This window comes from Vipera ursinii (assembly GCF_947247035.1).
Source record: "Vipera ursinii genome assembly, chromosome: 3".
Taxonomy (NCBI): domain Eukaryota; kingdom Metazoa; phylum Chordata; class Lepidosauria; order Squamata; family Viperidae; genus Vipera; species Vipera ursinii.
The window spans coordinates 10,416,234-10,437,071 of NC_139516.1; the positions used below are offsets into that span (position 1 = coordinate 10,416,234).

Genomic DNA, 20,838 nt, shown 5'->3' on the forward strand with positions numbered 1-20,838 from the left:
TCACCATCCCATTTGCTGTGGTGCTGTCATCGGCATCGTTGGCCGTCACTGTCATCACATAGGTTCCTTCACACAAGGTAGAAATGACAACAGGATCAATCAAATGGTCCTCAAGAATGAGAGTGATAGAATCCAACTCCTAGTGACCAGTGGATGAATCTCCTGGGACATCTTGTCCAGTCTTACCCAAGCTGACGCCTTCCAGCATTTTAATGCTCTTCACTCCTAAATTACATGACTATCTATTGCTCATACTGGCCATGAGCAGCATGGTGGACTAGTAATAAAGACCCTCACCTCCCATTGGGAAAGTTGAGAGTTCAATCCTAGGTAGCAGCAGATATTTCTCGCCTAGGGTGAAAGAAAAAAATCTGCTGCGAACTCCATGTGGTGTCAGCAAGGGCAGTAAACACTCAGCTCCATCCAATTGCCCTGACCCTACCCCAAATTAAGAGATGACAGGGTCATGAAAAGGGAGTTTTTGATCATACTGGCCATGAATTATGGTTCACAGCTGGAGGGCATCCATATGGGCAAGGCAGAAGATGAAGGAGGTCTCCAGGCAATTTTTTATTTTCTTAAAGTTGAGGAGACATTAAGGGGAGGACATAAGGGAAAAAATACTCTACTTTGAGAACCTTAAGGAACCCAAAAGTCAGACATCAGCTCCCCGAGTTGCCCTTCAAGCTCTGAGAAAATTGAATGAAGCTTGTCACTGGAAATCATCTAATGAGATGAAGTCCTACAAAAGGTCTTGTGATGTCTTTATTAAGTAGAGTCCCATCTACTTTTGACTGATGTCTAATATTGACTAGCAGGGTTTCCACATCTTCCTCTGATGATGCCACTGAAAAGGTTTACCATGGGGCAGAGGCATTGTAGGGCACAATGCAGCTGCCTCAAGTGACAGCATAAGAACCAAACTGCAGCTGTATTTTTCAACAAGAAAAGAGGTATGGGCTCCATGGTTCTCCGCGGAGCTCCGGGAGACGAAGCGTCAGAGACGGGGCCTAGAGAGCGTTTGGAGGTCCAGCCGATCTGAATCCGACCGATTGCGACTAAGAACCCATATTAGGTCTTATCTCGCAGCGATGAGGGTAGCGAGATCTAACTACTTCGCTGCCCTCATCGCGTCCGCAGATAATCGCCCGGCCACCCTGTTTAGGGTGACCCGCTCCCTCCTTAATCAGGAGGTGAGTGGGGAACCCTTGCAGGGGCGTGCCGAGGAATTCAGTCAACATCTGTTGGACAAAATCGCTCGGATTCGGACCGGTTTGGACTCTGACTGGGCAGTATCAGACGATCAGGACACGAGCGGTCTTGTCAATGTCACCTGGGAGGAGTTCGATCCTGTGACTCCGGAGGAAGTGGACAGGATCATGGGGAGGCTGAGCTCCACCACATGTTTATTGGACCCGTGCCCTTCCTGGCTGGTTTATGCAGCCCGGGAGGGGACACGAGGCTGGTTCCAGGCAGTTATATCTGCCTCTCTGAGTGAGGGTAGTTTTCCCGCCGCCTTGAAAGAGGCGGTGGTAAGACCTCTCCTCAAGAAGCCTGCCTTGGACCCGGCTGTTTTGAATAACTTTCATCCGGTCTCCAACCTTCGCTTTCTTGCGAAGGTTGTTGAGAGTGTGGTGGCGCATCAGCTCCCTCTGGTCCTGGATGAAGCGGATTATCTAGACCCGTACCAATCAGGCCCGGGTACAGCACGGAGACGGCATTGGTCGCGCTGGTGAATGATCTCTGGAGGGCTCGGGACAGGGGATATTCCTCTGTTCTAGTCCTATTAGACCTCTCAGCGGCTTTCGATACCATCGACCATGGTATCCTGCTGCGGCGTCTCAGGGGATTGGGAGTGGGAGGCACGGTTCTTCAGTGGTTCTCCTATCTCCAGGGACGCTCGCAGTCGGTGTTGGCAGGGGGGCAGAGGTCGACCGCGAGGCCTCTCGCTTGTGGAGTTCCTCAGGGGTCGGTCCTCTCGCCTCTCCTGTTCAACATCTACATGAAACCGCTGGGTGAGATCATTCGTGGTTTTGGAGTTGGGTATCATCAGTATGCTGATGATACCCAACTTTTCATTTCGACCCCAAACCACCCCAGTGATGCCCTCGACGTGATGTCCCGGTGCCTGGAGGCGGTCCGGGTCTGGATGGGGAGGAACAGGCTTCGACTCAACCCTGACAAGACTGAGTGGCTGTGCGTACTGGCGTCTCGGGATATTCAGGATATCCCACCCCTCATTATGGGGGGTGAGTCATTATCTCCTGTAGATAGGGCTCGCAACTTGGGAGTCCTCCTAGATTCACAACTCTCCTTAGAAGACCATATCGTAGCTGTGACTAGGGGGGCCTTCGCCCAGGTTCGCCTGGTGCGCCAGTTGCGGCCCTATCTAGACCGGGATGCCTTACGTACGGTCACTCATGCGCTCATGACCTCTCGTCTTGATTACTGCAACGCTCTCTACATGGGGCTACCCTTGAAGACCACTCGGAGGCTCCAACTGGTACAGAATGCAGCCACGAGAGTTGTACTGGGAGTTTCCCAATACTCCCATGTTACACCTTTGCTCCGCGAGCTGCATTGGTTACCAGTTGTCTTCCGGGTGAGGTTCAAGGTGTTGGTAATGACCTACAAAGCCCTTCATGGCATGGGTCCAGAATACCTTGGGGAGCACCTGCAGCCGGCGTCAACTTCCCTCCGCCCAGTACGCTCCCACAGAGAGGGCCTCCTCAGGGTGCCACCGGTCAAAGAATGTCGACTGATGGCCCCCAGGGGGAGAGCGTTCTCTGTGGGTGCACCGGATTTATGGAACCATCTTCCGGTTGAGCTCCGGATGGCGCCCGATCTCCGCTCCTTCCGGCGTGATCTTAAAACCCATCTCTTCAAACAAGCTGGCCTGGCCTGATGGGACAGGGTGGGATTTTTATAAATGATTTTAATTCTAAATTTGTATTAATTTATGGGCATTGTTTAATTATGTTTTAATAATTTTAATTTTTGTATCTAGTTTTTTATGTATTGCCCTGTTCACCGCCCTGAGTCCCTCGGGAGAAGGGCGGTATACAAATTAAATTAATAATAATAATAATAAGGCTACCTTCTCCTTTCTAAAGCAGTGAACTACTATCTTGTCAACCTACATTTGTTCCTGAAGCTGGCAAGTATTGAGTTCCCATAGAATTCTCGCACGTGTTCAGCTTGACAAGTTTCAGCTTGTCTAAAGTGATGTGGAAATAATGCAGCGTTGCCTATAGAAAATGTAAAGACCCAGGCTCAAAAGCAGGTGTGTAGGGGAGGTGAGGGACGTGGTGGCTCAGTGGGTTAGGACACTGAGCTTGTCGATCAGAAGGTCGGTAGTTTGGCAGGTCAAATCCCGAGTGCCGCGTAACAGTGTGAGCACCTGTTACTTGTCCCAGCTTCTGCCAACCTAGCAGTTTGAAAGCACATAAAAATGCAAGTAGAAAAATAGGGACCACTACGGTGGGAAGGTAACAGCGTTCCATGCGCCTTTGGCATCTAGTCATGCTGGCCACATGACCACGGAGACGTCCTCGGACAAGCGCTGGCTCTTCGGCTTTGAAACGGAGATGAGCACCGGCCCCTAGAGTCGGAAATGACTAGCACACATGTGCGGGGGAAACTTTACCTTTACTTTAGGGGAGGTGAGCATCAGCATTGTCAATTTCTTGAAGGAAAGGCAGGATAAAAATGAAAATCAGCCCCAAACTGGGACTGAGAGTCTGTCAAATTGTCACACCTGCCCAACTTGATTTCTGAGGAAAGAAAGACCCTCACCTCTATTTGTGAGGAAAGTATACTTTTACTAAAGACCAAGTGATTAGAGTACAGCAAAGCCAGAACTAATGTTTGTGTTCCCTAGTTAGCTTTCCATTTCCTGTTCTTCCTCCATGCTACCTCTTTATTGTCCAGTTACATTCAAAGGATTTGTTTTGCTAGTGGTCCCTGCATTGGCAGGCTTGATGGTGAGATTTTGCATTTCCATTCCCAGGCCTCTGGCTTTGGAGTGATGATTGTTAGTGAAGAAGTATTTTGGTCTTCCTGTTTCCCTTTTTTTGCTTTTTGCTTGTCCTTTTTAAATTGTTACGTAGATGTTGTTTATCTATGCGTGCTTGTTAATGGCTGTTAATAATAGCCATTGATAGGCTGATCCTTTATTAATCTGTCCAGTCCCTCTCTACACCCATCTAAATTGGTCGCTGTTACAACTCCTGGCAGCGAATTGCACACCTTCACTATGTGTGCACCATGTGAAAAGCATTTCCTTCTTTTGGTCCTAGATTTTGTGGCTTTTACTTTTGATGGATGACCATGACTTCCTGCACTGTGATAGACAGTTGGCTATTCCCCAATACTAGCTATATGCATTTTAGAAAAAAAAGAATTAATTTTGCAAGTCCCCCTCCAGAAATTCTGTTGCAGGGCCGAGAAAAGTTGGATTACTGCTCTTCTTTAAAATTGGTCACCCACAACTACACCACGTTGCTTCGCATCAAATGACCGATGCAAAGTTCTCTGTTCCTTTGGTAAGCCACTTTTGTGACCTCAAATAATCTGGACACAGAAAGTAATTAAAGGTTAATTTTTTTAAAAAAAATAATAACAATAATAGTGAATGGTTATTCTGGGGATTAAGATAAAAGTGCCATTCATAAATGGTGGGATCAAAGAGTTGGAATTGACATTGAAGTACAGGATCCCTTAGACCAGGGGTATCAAGCCCGATTGCAATGTGGGCCATATGGTGACGTATCAGGAGTTTTTCGCCTTTGCGGTGCTGGGGTGGGTGTGGCCTGCGCGGGCCGGATACAGCCCAAGGGCCGCGAGTTTGACATACCTGCCTTAGACTATGCCTGACAGGTGACCATCCTGAGAATCAAAGAAACAGGGGAATAAAATGTGATGGTGTTGTTGTTTTTTTCCTTTTCCAGGTACAATTGTTCTGTGCTCTGACTTGCCAGTCACCAATTTGTGCTGTTGCTTGCTTGCCTGACCTTTCCAACAAAGCTATTAGGACTTTGTTCCTAATCAGATTTTGTAGTACTGTGCTAAAATTTGCCTGGCAAATTTAGCTATTTTCTTATTGCTGGAGTGCCTGAGAGCTTTTAAATCGTTTGCTCTGCTTTTAATGTTGCTATTTCTTGAGCTGACTTTTGATTATTGGAGGTGGAGGAGAATGTACAGGCAGTCCTCGACTTATCACCATTCATTTAGCGACTTAAATTAAAACCAAGGACACGTGGGGAGGGCATGTGAAGAAGGGCTTTTTTTCTCATAGAACGGTCAGAACAGAGTTCCGGCACCTTTTTTGGATGGAACCTTGTAGTTCCGGCACCTTTTTCTTTTACAAAAAAAGCACTGGGGAGATGTGTGCTGTTTCTCCATTGGGGCTCCAGATCAATTGGCAGAGCCAGGCCTTTAGGCTCTTAGGAAAGGATAGCAGGATTTGGGGGCAACCTTACATTGGGTGGGGGGGTGGGGGGGAAGGCGAAGATGTTTCCAGAGGGATTTATACCAGGGGTCTGCAAACTTGGCCACTTTAAGACTTGTGGACTTCAACTCCCAACTGGCTGGAGAATTCTGGGAATTGAAGTCCACAAGTCTTAAAGTGGCCATGTTTGAGGACCCCTGATTTATACTGTTCCCTTCACTTTGTCTTCCACAAATGGCTAAAGACCTGTTTTCTCTTTTTCTTTTCCCTTTTTTTTGGCTAGGCTTTGGATTAGATGGCGATTGGTGACCTTTGGGGTTTTTTTTTTGGGTGTTTGGTCTTTTTGATTCTGTTGCATCCCTCTGACTCTGGCACTGGGCTAAACAGGGTGGCTAAGCCACAGAACCTTCACTAAATTTTTATTACAGACATTTCACATTAAGAATGGTTTTTAATAAAGAAGAATACACATTGTTCAGGGTTGAAATGAGGGGTCCTTGGTGCTCTCTGAGCTTGGTTGTTTTCTTGCAGACGTTTCATTACCCAAACTAGGTAAACATCATCAGTGCCAGTTCTGATGTTCCCAAGCTAGCACTCATGATGTTATCTAATTTGGGTGATGAAACATCTGCAAGAAAACAACCAAGCTCAGAGAGCACCAAGGACCCCTCAGCTATGCCCCAATATTTTCATTTTTATGGCTGCATTAGAATATCCATTATACCAACTTACATTAAAGCAAGATTGATGCTCGTTAGTTAGACTTAAAATGCATAAAATGGGGAAGTAATGAGGCATTTACCAAGAGGCCATTGCTCCCCCCACCCCCCAAAAAAATCCTTCCAGTTTGCAATTTTTGCCTCCAAGTCACGTTTTTCCACCAAGTCACCTTTCCCAACAACAGTTTGTCTTGTCCTGTGATTTAAACGCAAGACAACGATAATTATTTTGTACTGACCTGTGCCTTACGCTTTGTGTTTATAAACTGTTATTATTGCCATACCATTAAAGCTTTGTTAACCTTTTTGGTCTAATTTTCAAACTACATCATAGTTAATTTAATTATCTCTCCCTCCCCAGAAAAAAAAATGCAACTCATTATAGGAAGATATGTAGCAGTAGCCATATTATATTAGCTCTCCATTAACCTGAGTTAATTATAGCTTTGCAGTAACTTTTTCCTTCCAGCCATTTTCCTGGGGAAGATGTGATATTTTGCAGATTGTATGCTACACACATAGTTAATTGAGGAGAAAGGACAAAAGTTTGGTTATGGGGAAGACTTTCAGAACAGAGAAGCAGATAAACAAGATAAACTCTCCAATTCTGACATCCCTCTGCCATTGTGAACCAGATTTAACCCTCCTTCCAATGTTGTATAAACTCATGCCCTCGTCACCTCTCGTCTGGATTACTGCAATGCTCTTTACATGGGGCTGCCCTTGGAGAGCACTCGAAGGCTTCAACTGGTGCAAATGCGGCTGTGCGGGTGCTTGTGGGAGTATCTCGATACTCCCATGTTACACCACTCCTGCGTGAGCAGTATTGGCTTCCGGTTGTTCTCCGAGTGTGTTTCAAGGTGCTGGTAATAACCTTTAAAGCCCTACATGGCTTAGGCCTGGGGTATTTGCGAGACCACCTGCTGCCATTGTCATCCTCCCATCATCCGGTTCGCTCCCACAGAATTGGCCTCCTCAGGGTGCCGTCGGCCAGGCAATGCCGGCCGTCGGCCCCCAGGGGGACAGCCTTCTCTGTGGGCGCGCCAAACCTTTGGAACGAACTACTTCCGGAGCTGCGGACGGCCCCTGACCTTCGGTCCTTCCGCCATGACCTGAAAACTTGGTTGTTTCAACGAGCGGGTCTGGACTGACTACGTATTTTAATTAGGTTTTACTGGGTTTTAAATTGTCATGTTATCATTCTATTTACTAGTTTAACTCTTTTTAAATTTTCATTCTATGTTTTTTCTTTTTAATTTTTATTGTTGTGAGCTGCCCTGAGTCCTTAGGGAGAAGGGCGGCATATAAATTTAAGTAAGTAAGTAAGTAAGTAAGTAAGTAAGTAAGTAAGTAAGTAAATAAGTAAATAAATAAATAATAGCTTATGACCTGCTCTCTCATCTATCACTTTCCTTTTTCTCCCTGATTACACAGTTTTCATAAATGTGCTGTTTGTGGGTTGAGGAGAGGGAGTCAAGAGTTGCTTCTAATTTATTTTTTAGGAGCTCCAATACAGATTTCAGAGTAAACTAGGAGTTATATGGTAGATATAGCTGGGTAAAGATTGCTCGGTGTTATTTCTCTTCGTTTACTGAACACAATGAGTAAAAACCTGCAGGACTGCAGGGTTTCCAGTGGCCTTGCAGATTCCAAGCATATTCAGAAGCCCTTGCACAGAAAATAAAATTACCTATATGTGTATTAAGCATCCACCCCAATTGAAAATCCCTCTTTTCAGTCCGAGAGGAACTGATAACATTGATGAAATTTAAAATTGAATATCAAACTAACAGGCTTGGTTGGCTATTTAAGTCCTCTAAATAAATATTTTTCAGGCTCTGGATAAATCGAATGACAAAGTTTATATATATCCATCAGCCTATCTTATGAACGTAACGTTAGGGAGTGAAGGAACGAAATTCATTTTCTTCTTTCCATACAAACACAGTCCAGATATTTGTATAACCCCTTTAGCTGTCTTGTAGCCAAAATGCCAGAATGTACATTGCACGCTTGAGACTGGTTTCCAGGTTTGTATTCTTTTTAAAGGTTTTCTAAAGGAAATTGCCTTTTGCACAATTCCCAGGCAGCCTGTTCATATAACCCTTATATCATCACCATTATGTTTATACTCTTTCTTAAGTATCATAACACAACACACCTGAAGGACACTAAACTGACAAATGCTGGTTTTGACCTTCAGGTTGACATGGACCATTGGTGAGAATAATACTTGATCTCCTATAGGGTTTCCTGCCTGAGTAGGGGGTTGGACTAGAAGACCAACTGTTTATTCTATTCTATTCTATTCTATTCTATTCTATTCTATTCTATTCTATTCTATTCTATTCTATTCTATTCTATTCTATTCTATTCTATTCTATTCTATTCTATTCTATTCTATTCTATTCTATTCTATTCCATCCCATCCCATCCCATCCCATCCCATCCCATCCCATCCCATCCCATCCCATCCCATCCCATCCCATCCCATATTCTATTCTATTCTATTCTATTCTATTCTATTCTATTCTATTCTATTCTATTCTATTCTATTCTATTCTATTCTATTCTATTCTATTCTATTCTATTCTATTCTATTCTATTCTATTGATCATGGCAAACAGGGCTAGGTTCCTTTGTGGACCTATCCACGAAACCTCCAGATGGAACTGTTATGACTGAAATTAGACTCTCTGTAGATATGTGGACATTGGCATTAGAGTTAGTTGGGGGGAAAAAGGAAATATCCTGAAACGGAGCCATCAACTGATAACTCCATGGACAAAAATAATTTATTTTTGATTGCCTGGTTGCTAATCCCACAGCAAACCCAAAAAAGACACATGGGAAACATCTGTCACAAATGGAAGATGGTAGCAGGCCCTCACTTACGTAGCTATTTAACAATTCATTTCTAAATACATTAATAAGATGTGCTGATCTCTTTATGAAGTGCTTATGACCAGATCCCACATAACAGATAATCCATGAAACAGTAAAGAACTCTGCTCAGGATAATTATAAGAATATGCCCATGTAATCTTATTATTTATTTAACAGAGTAACAGAATTTGAAGGGATGTTGGAGGCCTTTTAATCCAATCCCCTGCTCAGGTAGGAAAACCCTATACCATTTCAGAGAAATTGTTGTCCAATCTCTTTAAAACGTCACAGGTTGGAGCACCCACAACTTCTGGAGGCAAGTTGTTCCACTGATTACTGTCACAAAATTTCTCCTTAGTTCTAGGTTGATTCTCTCCTTGATTAGTTTCCATCCATTGCTTCTTGTCCTGCCTTCAGGTCCTTTGCGTTTGTGTTTGTACCCTGCCTTTATTATTTTTATAAATAATTCAAGGCAGAGAACATACACAACACACCTTCCTCCTAGTGTCCCTAGAACAACAAGGCTGTGTGATACGTTGGGCTGAGACACAATGACTAGGCCAAAGTCACGCAAGCTGGCTTTGAAGGCGAGACTAGAACTCATACTCTCCTGATGATTGACCCCAAGCCACCCAGTGGCTTTCATGACTAAAGTGGCACTAGAACTCACAACCTTCTGCTTTCTAGCCTGATGCCTTAAACACTAAACCAGGGGTGTCAAAGTGGTGGCCCGTGGGTCAGATATATCACGCGTGGGCCACGCCACCCCAGCTCCACAAAGCCAAAAAAGGTTGTGATAAGTCACAATGTGATCGAGTTTGACGCCCGTGCACTAGACCAAACTGGTTCTCATTTTTCCTGGCAATAATGTGGAAGCAATTTATTACTGCCTTCTTTGATCTTTATTTGATTTCCTAGTCTAGCCTACAGCCCTGCTGCTTCCTAGTGGTCAACCATCAAAATAATAGCCAGGCCTGACTTTGCTTAGCTTCTCTGAGATCAGCCAAGGTGAGCCAGACGCTGCCACTGATTGTGGCCTGTAATCAATAGAGCACATCCGTTTACACAAAAAAGTGTTGTCATCTTTCTGACATGGCTTTTTATTGAAATTCTGCCGGTGTGCTCCATGACCTTTTCAGAAGCTAACCTAATTAGTAAAGGAAGTTGCCTCGTAATTGCTAGATGTGCTGGATCCTCAACCTCCTGAGAGCTAAGACAGAGAGACACCTTTGTGAGGAAAGCAGAACAAGCCAGCCCGAAGAGATTTCATACAGAGTGCAGGGGGAGTCCCATTGTGAATGATTGAAGCATTATGTTAAGAGAATTAAGCACTTGATTAAGAAAACAAACAGGCCATTCTGTATATGACATTAGAAGGGATTTGATCGTCACTTTGGGGAAGGGAGAAGAGAAAAGGGAGTGGAGGAGGTTGCATTTTTTTTTTGAGAGCGAAGATTGCAAATGGCTAAAACCGCAAGCCTTGAAGGAAAAGTATCATAGCATGAGAAACCATTGCAGCAAAACTGGCTTATAGGATGCAGAACAGGATTCTCAACCACTTATTTGTCTTTTCTCCTTTATAGTCAATGATTATAATGGCATTGCAAAAAGTGACCTGCAACTGGTCCTTGCATTTATGACTGCCGTAGCATCCCTATGGTCAAGCGGCCACAATTTGGGCAATTGGCAGTCAGCATGTATTCACGAGGGATGCGGTGGCTCAGAGGGTTGGGACGCTGAGCTTGTCGATCAGAATATCAGCAGTTTGGCGGGTCGAATCCTGAGTGCCGTGTAACAGAATGAGTGCCTGTTACTTGTCCCAGCTTCTGCTAACCTAGCAGTTTGAAAGCACGTAAAAATGCAAGTAGAAAAATAGGGACCACTACGGTGGGAAGGTGACAGTGCTCCGTGCACCTTTGGCGTCTAGTCATGCTGGCCACATGACCACGGAGACGTCCTCGGAAAAGCGCTGGCTTTTTGGCTTTGAAACGGAGATGAGCACCGGTCCCTAGAGTTGGAAACGACTAGCACGCATGTGCGGGTGAATCTTTACCTTTACCTATGTATTTACGACAGATGCAGATGGAGTCATGCGATTGCCATTTGTGATCATCCTAGCCAGCTTTTGACAAACAAAGTCAATGAGGGAAGCCAGATTCACTTAACAACCACATAATTCATTTAACATCTGTGGCGATTCATTTAACAAGCGTTGCAAAAAAAAAAGGTCATAAAATCTGGGGTCCTTGGTGCTCTCTGAGCTGGGTCATTTTCTTTCAGACGTTTCATTACCCAAACTAGGTAACACCATCAGTGCTAGTCCATCTACTAGCACTGATGATTTTACCTAAAATCTGGGTAATGAACCATCTTCAAGAAAACAACCCAGCTCAGGGAGCACCAAGGACCCCTCATGTCAATCCTGAGCTACAAATATTCTTCTTTACGGGTCATAAAACTGGGCATGACTTACTTAATAGCCTCCTTGCTTAACCAAAGAATTTTTGGTCTCAGTTATGGTTGCAAATCAAGGACTACTTGTAAAGGAAGCTGAGGCAACCAAGGTCTGAGGCTTCTGGGCCAAAACCCTAGGTGCAGAATAAGTCTCCAGATGCAAGGATAAAGTAAGTGTAAGTGTAAGTTTAAGTTTATTGAATTTATATACCGCCCTTTTCCCGTAGTACTCAGGGCGGTTTACAAGGTAATTAAAAATGTCAATACAATACAAAAGTTAAAAACAATTAAAAATAATTAAATTTTATCCCTGAAAAATATAAAACCCCCAATTAAAAACTCTCAGCCTGGGCCAGAAAGCTCAAAGAGCCAGGTCTTCAGGTCCCGGCGGAATGAACGAAGGTCGGGGGCAGTCCTAAGCTCCACGGGTAGCTGGTTCCAAAGGGCAGGTGCACCCACTGAGAAGGCCCTCCCCCTGGGCGTCATCCGCCGGCAATCTTTTACCGGCGGCACCCTGAGAAGGCCCTCCCTGTGGGAGCGCACAGGATGAAGGGAACTTGATGCTGGCAGCAGGTGCTCCCTTAGATAATCCGGGCCCATGCCATTTAGGGCTTTATAGGTCATCACCAGCACCTTGAATCTCACCCAGAGGGCAACCGGAAGCCAATGCAGCTCGCGGAGTAGAGATGTTAGATGGGAGTATCAGGAAACCCCCATCACAACTCGCACGGCCGCATTCTGCACCAGTTGAAGCCTCCGAGTGGTCCTCAGGGGCAGCCCCATGTAGAGAGCATTGCAGTAGTCTAACCGGGAGGTCACGAGCGCATGAGTGACTGTGCGTAGGGCATCTCAGTCCAGATAGGGTCGCAATTGGCACACCATGCGAACCTGGGCAAAAGCCCCTCTGGTCACGGCTCCTATGTGATCTTCAAAATTGAGCCGTGAATCCAGGAGGACGCCCAAGTTGCGAGCCCTATCAACGGGGGGGTAACACCTCACCCCCCCATCGTTAAAGATGGAATAGTCTGGATAACCCGAGATGCCGGTATGCACAGCCACTCAGTCTTGGCAGGATTGAGACAAAGCCTGTTTCTCCCCATCCAGACCTGGACCGCCTCCAGGCAACGGGACATCACAGCGAGGGCATCACTGGGTTAGTTCGGGGTGGAGAAAAAAAGTTGGGTATCATCAGAATACTGATGATACCCCACCCCAAAACCACGAATGAGCTCACCCAGCGGCTTCATACAGATGTTGAACAGGAGGGGAGAGAGAACCGACCCCTGAGGAACTCCACAAACGAGAGGCCTCGGGGTGGATCTCTGCCCTCCCGCCAACACCGACTGTGAGCGGCCCAGGAGATAGGAGGAGAACCACCGTAACACTCCCAACCCCCTGAGATGCTGCAGTAGGATAGCATGGTCGATGGTATCAAAAAACAAAAAATACAAATAAATGGTTGGCAATCTTTCTAGTTTGGCTGCTATTGGATGAAGTCTCAATTAACTTCTCTTCCTGACAAGGTTACCAATGGTGATCACATGACATCATAAGTCCATGCCAGTTGTCAAGCATTTTAATATTGATCATGTGACCGTGAGGATGCTGCAATGGTTATAAGTGTGAAAATGGGTCATAAGTTACTTTTTCCAATGCTGTTGTAACCTCAAATGCTCACTAAATGAATGGTTATAAATAGAGGACTCCTTCTACTTAATCTTCTTTCAAATACAGGTTTAGTACTTATTTTTGAATATATTTCAATATTTATTTCAATGATCATTTAAAAAAAATTAGCTTTTTTAAATGGAGCCTCAATGAAAGTCAAAATAAGCAGAGGGAATGGAAAGGCCAAAATGATTTTTTTTTGAAAGAAATCATTTTTCAACAAAGGTTGAAGCTCACTCCACCTTTAACTTATAACTTATTCCATCTTGGCCCCAATTGTATTGATGTATTGCATTTTTAAAATATAGTTATTATGCCCTTATTTATAAATCTCCCAAAGTCATTCTTTGGAATGAGATGGGCAATATCTAAATTTGTTGTGTAAAAAGAAATAAATAAATCATCATGAGGTGTGTGGGTTGTTTTTTTCTTCCTTTTTGTTCTGTCCAAACTTCAATGGGAATATTTTCTCCTCATGCAGTTGGACAAGCAATGCAACCTGCAACTGACAATTGTGTTGTTAGAGAAGACAGGTTGATACATCGTTGTCGGGTCTTTGTATCCATTATGCCAGAGAATGAGGAGGTCCAAATTGATCTATGCTATCAGTAGCTAGCAGTGTCCTTCTGCTTTTGACATAGGACAAATAAGTCTCTACGAAAATAAATAAATAAATAAGAACACAAACCTTGCACTGAAGACAACAACTGTCAACGCTGCTAACATCGGATGTTCTTGCTTTGACAATGTATGGAGATGCAGCCATTTTCCTTCTTATGTTTTACTCTTAGAATTAGAGTTGGAATTAGATGATACTGGGGGGGGGAGGAGGAATGTGCATGGGAGTTTAGCAAGACATAACAATACTGTAACTAGTGTGAGAACCAAGGTTATTGAAATAAGAGATGATAAGAAATGGCGGATTGGAGAACTGGAGGGAAGCCTGCATTTCAAACTAATTGGAGAATGTGATTTATGATTGTGAAGGGGGGGAGGGAATTGTGCTTTGATACTATGTGCTCAGGGGAGGGGAAATCAGATTTTGGCTTCGACTATGTTAGTGGCAATGCTATGCTACTCAAATAAAGATTCTTTCAGGTAAACAATGCCTTGAAGTTCTTTTGAAGAGTTTCATCTGTCGGAACCATGACATTAAGCCAACATCTGACCATGACAACAATGTTCAGGAAACCTTTCACTTACCCTGCATAATCTATTGTTGGTTTGAAAGTTGCCGGCCTTCAAAAGAGCAGGATTTCCATGTGAGTTGTCATACTTGACAGCAATAACTACATTTATTTCTGTTTGGTAGGATGTACATACCTGTGTTTTCCCCAAAATAAAACTGGGTCTTATGTTAATTTTAGTTCCAAAAGACGCATTATGGCTTATTTTCCAGTTAGGGTTTATATTGAGGGAAATATGCTACTTAATGCGTTTATCTGGCTGACGATCTTAACTGGGCCTTATTTTTGGGGTGGAGCTTATATTACGAACGTCCTGAAAAATCATGCTAGGGCTTGTTTTCCGGTTGGGTCTTATGTTTTGGGGAAACACGATACAGATGATTGCTCAATTTGCAACCATAATGGAGCCTCCCACACAAAGAGAGTAATCACCTGACTGACCTGATTTTACAAACTTTTGTGTGTGTGTGTGTGTGTGTGTGTGTGTGTTGATCGTTAAGCGAATGTGGCAATGGTGAGTGAGCTGTAGGGCCTTTTTGCTGAAAATCAAAAGCAAACACCAGTTTTTGACCAAGGCATCCTAAATTGCAGTCATGTGACCGTAGGACACTCCAAATGTGGATTGGTTCCCAAGCACTTGAAATTCAGGCTTATGACTGTGGTGGGTGGTGGGTGGTGGGTGGTGGGGAAGCAGCTATCATAACTTTGGAATTGAGTCATGCATACTTGGCTTTTTTTTGGGAGGGGGAGGTTAACTAAGTCACTAGTCATCTCAAAGGTGCAACTAGGCTTTCTTGGGTTTTTTCCCTAGAAAATGTTTCACTTCTCATCCAAGAAGCTTCTTCAGTCAGAATTGAATGAGAAGCAAAATGTTTTCAAGGAAAAAATCCAAGAAGGTCCAGTTGTTTTGGGGAAAGCACCTTTGGGACAACCGTGACCTGGCTGATTGGGACTCTTTATATCAGGGGTCTTCAAACTTGGCCACTTTAAGACTTGTGGACTTCAACTTCCAGAATTCCTCAGCCAGCCAGGGCTGGATGAGGAATTTTGGGAGTTGAAGTCCACAAGTCTTAAAGTGGCCAGGTTTGGAGAGCCCTGCTCTATATAGACATTAAGTCACCACTTGTAAATCGAAGATTATCTGTATCACTTGCAGGTTTGAATGAATGAACGAACCTTTATTGTCAAAGTGCAACCATGTATACAATGAGATTGGCTGAGCCTCCCTTCGTGCCCCCACCACCCAGCTTACAGTGACACAAACCCTCCATCTTATTACACCATGTGAACTAATTGCACAACACACCTGTCGTTTCTTTCTATTCCTACATTGCCTTTTTCTACGTTGAAAAGCCCTCCAGTTCTCTCTGGTCAACTATTCTGGCACCTTAGCAAAAACTCACCTCATTTTCTTTGATGGATGGATAAAAAGTGGGGTTCCGGGCAAGTAAGAAATATCTATTTTGTATACAGTACATCCTCTCAGCAATCAGAAATCCCAGGCCAGTCCCCTCTGAATTTGGGAACTACATTCTCGGGTTTTTCTAATCAGCATGCCTGAAGTCAATTTAGGGCTGAGCTAGAGTTACAATTTATTTGAGAGAGCAGGCCTTTACTAGATGGGGTGAAGAAGCAAAATCAAGGGATCGATTCGCACAGGGAGTTGGAAGGAAATATTTTAGGTTTTAATCTCAGGCCACATGAAACTACTTTGCGGGCCGGATCCGGCCCCCAGGCCTTGTGTTTGACATGTCTGATCTAAAGGGTTGCCACAAAGAAGAAGGGTTCAACCTATTCCCCAAAGCACCTGAAGGCAGGACAAGAAGCAATGGATGGAAACTAATCAAGGAGAGAAGCAACCTAGAACTAAGGAGAAATTTCCTGGCAGAATAATTAATAATTGGAACAACTTGTCTCCAGAACTTGTGCTCCAACACTGGAACTTTTTAAGAAGAGATTGGACAGGCGTTTGTCTGAAATGGTATGGGGTCTCCTGCTTGAGCAGGGGTTGGACTAGAAGACCTCCAAGGTCCCTTCCAACTCTGTTATTTCTTAAACTTTGTTTCAAATTTAAGTCAGCCCTCCATGTTAAAACAACAACAACCAGCAACCAAGGGAAGAAACCCCTGGCCTTTAACCTCTGTTGATGGAAGTACATCGTTAGATAAGTCTTTTACAGTGATATTTTATGTTTTTGGGATGCCACAGGGATGTCACAGGGTCAACACAATGGAAAGTCTGGAGGAAGGTGCCTCTTTTTGTACAACTGTAATATGGGAATGGAATATGTAGTGCCATCCATTATAACAGTTTCTCAAACATGGCAACTTTAAGATGTGTGGACTTCAACTCCCACAATTCCTCAGCTAGTCCTGCATTTCTCTGACTACAGCTGCAGTTAATTCTTCGTGTTAGCTGGGGAATTCTGGGAAGTGAAGTCCACACATCTTCAAATGGCCCAGTTTGAGAAACACTGCATTTTCTCAAAGGATACAGGAGGCTTTGGTTATTCTTGTTATTTATAGAAATCTTCAGATTTAAAAAGGGATTAAAGTTGTGTTAGTTTTCTCCCCACTGTACATCACCTGTCAGCAAGTTAAAATGACCCATTCTTATACGGGTAATCCTGGACCTACTTCCCTTCATTTAGTGACTGTTTGAAGTTACAATGACATTGAAAAAAGTGACCTATGACTTTTTTTCTCACTTAGGCTGTTGTAGCATTCCCCATGATCAAAATCCGGATGCTTCGCGATGGACTCTTATTTACGATGGTTTGCAGTGATCGCCTTTTGCAACCTTCTGACAAGCGGAGTCAATGGGTAAAGCCAAATTCACTTAACAACCGTGACACTAATTTACCAACTGCAGCGATTCAGTTATCAACCACAATACTAACTTACCAACTGCAATAATTCAGGCAAGAAAGGTTGTAAAATGAGGCAAAAGTCACTTGATTGCCTTGCTTAGCAACAGAAAATTTGGGCTCAATTGTGGTTGTAAGTCGAGGACTGCTTGTATCCAACTCTTCCGCAATCTGCAAGTTTCTCATTTTCATTGCCTTTCCCTCCCCTCCCCCTGTAATTTTGACAACTCATTCGAGCAGTTCTCATCCACGTTTTTTTTATTACCATGATTGTACGTGGCGAGACGTGGAGTGTTTTCTTCATTAAGTGCACAATCAGGTAAAAATGAACATCCCTTTTTCTTCCTCATGACAGTATATCTGAAATCTTGGATCTTCGCGTAGGGCCATGTAGAAATGCAAGGCTATGCCTTAAAGGATTAATTTCCACAAACCTTTAAATTGCGGCTTAATTTGAAAACTAATTCAGGTCCATAATTGGCTTTCTGTTCAAATCACTGAGGCTAAAAGATTTAAATTCTTAATATCCAGATGACTTTCAAGTATTTCGCCCCCATCTGTGCATTAGTCCGCAGTTTTAATCTCTCAGGGGGATCTCTGCTGGCAGTGAAATTAAATAAATAAATAAGCAGCAGGAGAACTAATAGAATAATCAACTTTTGAGGTCCCTCCCTCCTTGCAAATCCCTGCTATTCTGCAGAATATTTCTCCGGCTTAATGTGCGACATGTAGATCTCACTCCCAGCTATTTAATTTTTTAAAAGGGACATCAATAAGCAGAACTGTACCAAGGAGGAGAGAGAACTAACACAGTCAGAAAAGGCCGGGGATTTTAATTACAACATTCTTCATTTAAGCAATAACGGTAGCGTGGCTTCTCTGCTTTGGAGGTGTGCCCTTAGTACTTAAAAGCTTTTCGCAATGCCATTTTTCACAAGAAGGAAATCAGAGTTAATTCCTCAAGTTCATTCTGTCCAAAAGTATCTGCTAAAAAGAGATCTATTCCTCAGCCAGACTATAGAATCCAGACTATGAATTCACTCCTCTGGTTCTTTATACCAGGGGTCCCCAACCCCGCCCCCTCCGGTCCGTGGACCGGCACTGGTCTTCAGCATACCAACAAGCGGGCCGCACAAACAAGCAAAGCTCCATCCTTGGGATGCGGGCAGTATTCAAAACCACACCCCCATCTGGTCCACAGAAAAATCTTTCTCCATGGCACCGGTCCCTGGTGCCCAAAAGTTTGGGGACCTTTTATAGGATTCAATCCAGACTACAACAAAGGAAAAGCTCTCGACTTACAACCATTTGTTTCGTGACCATTCAAAGTTACAATGGCAGTGAAAAAGTGACCGTTTCTCACACTTGTGACTGATGCAGCATCCCCAGGGTCATAAGATCAAAATTGAGGCTCTTGTCAACTGGCATGTATTTATGACAGTTGCCATGTCCCAGAGTCATGTGATCACCATTTGTAACCTTCCCAGCTGGGCTTCCATAAAGCCAAGTCAATGGGGGAAGCCAAATTTGCTTAATGACCTTACGATTCACTTAACAACTGCAGTGATTCGCTTAGCAACTTTGACAAAAGAAAAAAGTTTGTAAAATGGGGCAAAACTCACTTAACAACTGCTTTGCTTAGCAACGGAAATTTGGGCTCAATTGTGACTATAAGTCGAGAATTGCCTGTACGTTGTTTCTGTTCAGTTGGGTCTCTGCAGGAAGTTAAATCAGGTAAGATGGCAACTATGGTATCACAATCAGAGGCGTATCACTTTGGATGTGCAGGCAACATCCAAATATTTACAAAAGGGGTGAAGCTTGGATCATAAACACACACACACACACACACACACACACACACACACACACATTAACCTTAATCACACCCACACGTGATACACTTCAAAAAGCAGTAGTGCTTTGATTGTCCGAAAGATGCTTACTTTTTTAAAATGGCAACTGCACTTTCTTGTTTTCCTTGAAAACATTTTGCTTCTCATCCAAGAAGCTTCTTCAGTTCTGACTGAATGGTGGAGAATGGAAGGATTTATATTCCTTGTAGTCATCTGGTCGTTAGCACTCTTTCTGAGAGTCATTGAGCCCACTGTGAGGTTTATCTGTGCCCTCTAGATATTAAGACACTCCAGTTATCTTTTGAAAGAAAGCAGCCTTGGGATAACCATGACCTGAATGACTGAGAATCTCCATAGACACACAGTGTTTGATTCTGTGAACATGGCTGCCATATAAACTTTTTTGGGCTTTTCACAAGGCCACTTCTGCTCCCATTTTTAATTTTTTTTTGCATAGTTCAAGCAATTTTGAAGGAGTCAGGTACTAGTTAAAAAGACCCCTTAAGTTATTTCTCTTCAGAGCTGTGCCTGGAACACAGAGGTCGATGTTGCCTGATCTCTAGCTTCTGTATTGTTCTGTTTCTTTATTTTCAATTTATTCCACTTTCCTATTGAAATCTGTTCAGTCTTCACTCAGAGGATCAATGCAATCCAGGCAGAGAACTTGGCAGTGCATAATGGGGCAAAACACAACACAACAAACAATACTTTGGTTTTCTATGCCCTGAATTCTCTAAGGGAAAGGATTGAACAATTTTCATCAACCATTCACACAATGTTTAATGTGGGAATACTCTTTGAATCCAGAAGTCAAATATCTATGTTTACCCTATTTCCTGAGGCGAGGCAGATGTTCCACCAGCTATCCTCCAAATAGGTTTTATTTGCTTTTTTTTGTCCCTTTGAGGCAGTGTTGATTCCTGGCTAAACCTGAATAAGGCCCTGCATTTTTTTGACAATATTTTGTAAGTAATTTGCTTTGGCTTTCTTTGTAGGGCTGAGAGAGAGAGAGAGACTGGCGCAAGGTCACCTACTTGGCTTTGTGCTTGAGATAGGACTAGAACTCACAGTCTCCTGGTTTATAGCCTAATGCTTTAAACACTATATCAAACTGGCTCTTGGTTTAAACATAGGCTTACTAAATGTTTATGGAGATTCTCAGTCATCCAGGTCATGGTTGTCCCAAAAGTGCTCTTCAAAAGGCAACTGAACTTTCTTGGTTTTTTTTCCTTGAAAACATTTTGCTTCTCATCTAAGAAGCTTCTTCAGTTCTTCTGAAGAACTGAAGAAGCTTCTTGGATGAGAAGTAAAATGTTTTCAAAGGAAACAAAAAAGAAAAAGTCCAGTTGCCTTTTGACCAGCATCTTTGGAACATCAGCCTACTACAAAAATTCTCAGATGGAACTTTTCCAAACAATTATTCCAAGTCAGTTCCCCCACCACCACCCACATATACTGTACCTGCATATCACCTTGATTAACCTTAAGGAAATACACTGTGCCATAAATATTCAAGCTATTTATTTTCACTGATTATGCTAGGATTTACCAATAAACCAAAAGATTGAAGCTGGAGCTATTTCTGCATTTAATTTATGTTCATCTGCTTCCATTATATACAATAGGAATGAATCATCATGTCGTTATTAATATTAGGTGACCATCTTTTCTTACCCAAAACCCTTTAAAGGTCTCTCTAAGCCACACAGCTATTGTATGATAATTAATTCTGAAGAGGGCATTAAAAGACACC

General features: G+C 43.4%; 1 protein-coding gene across 1 annotated transcript in view; it reads right to left on the reverse strand.

Annotated features, from left to right (window-relative positions):
• Positions 1–20,838, reverse strand: part of CDH4 (cadherin 4) — a gene marked incomplete at its 5' end in the record, with an annotated part of 1,024,675 nt that overhangs the window by 133,604 nt on the left and 870,233 nt on the right. The window contains one exon of the mRNA XM_083358225.1: positions 5–66. Within this exon, the coding sequence (XP_083214351.1) occupies positions 5–66 (62 nt within the window). The remainder of the gene's footprint in view (positions 1–4; positions 67–20,838) is intronic.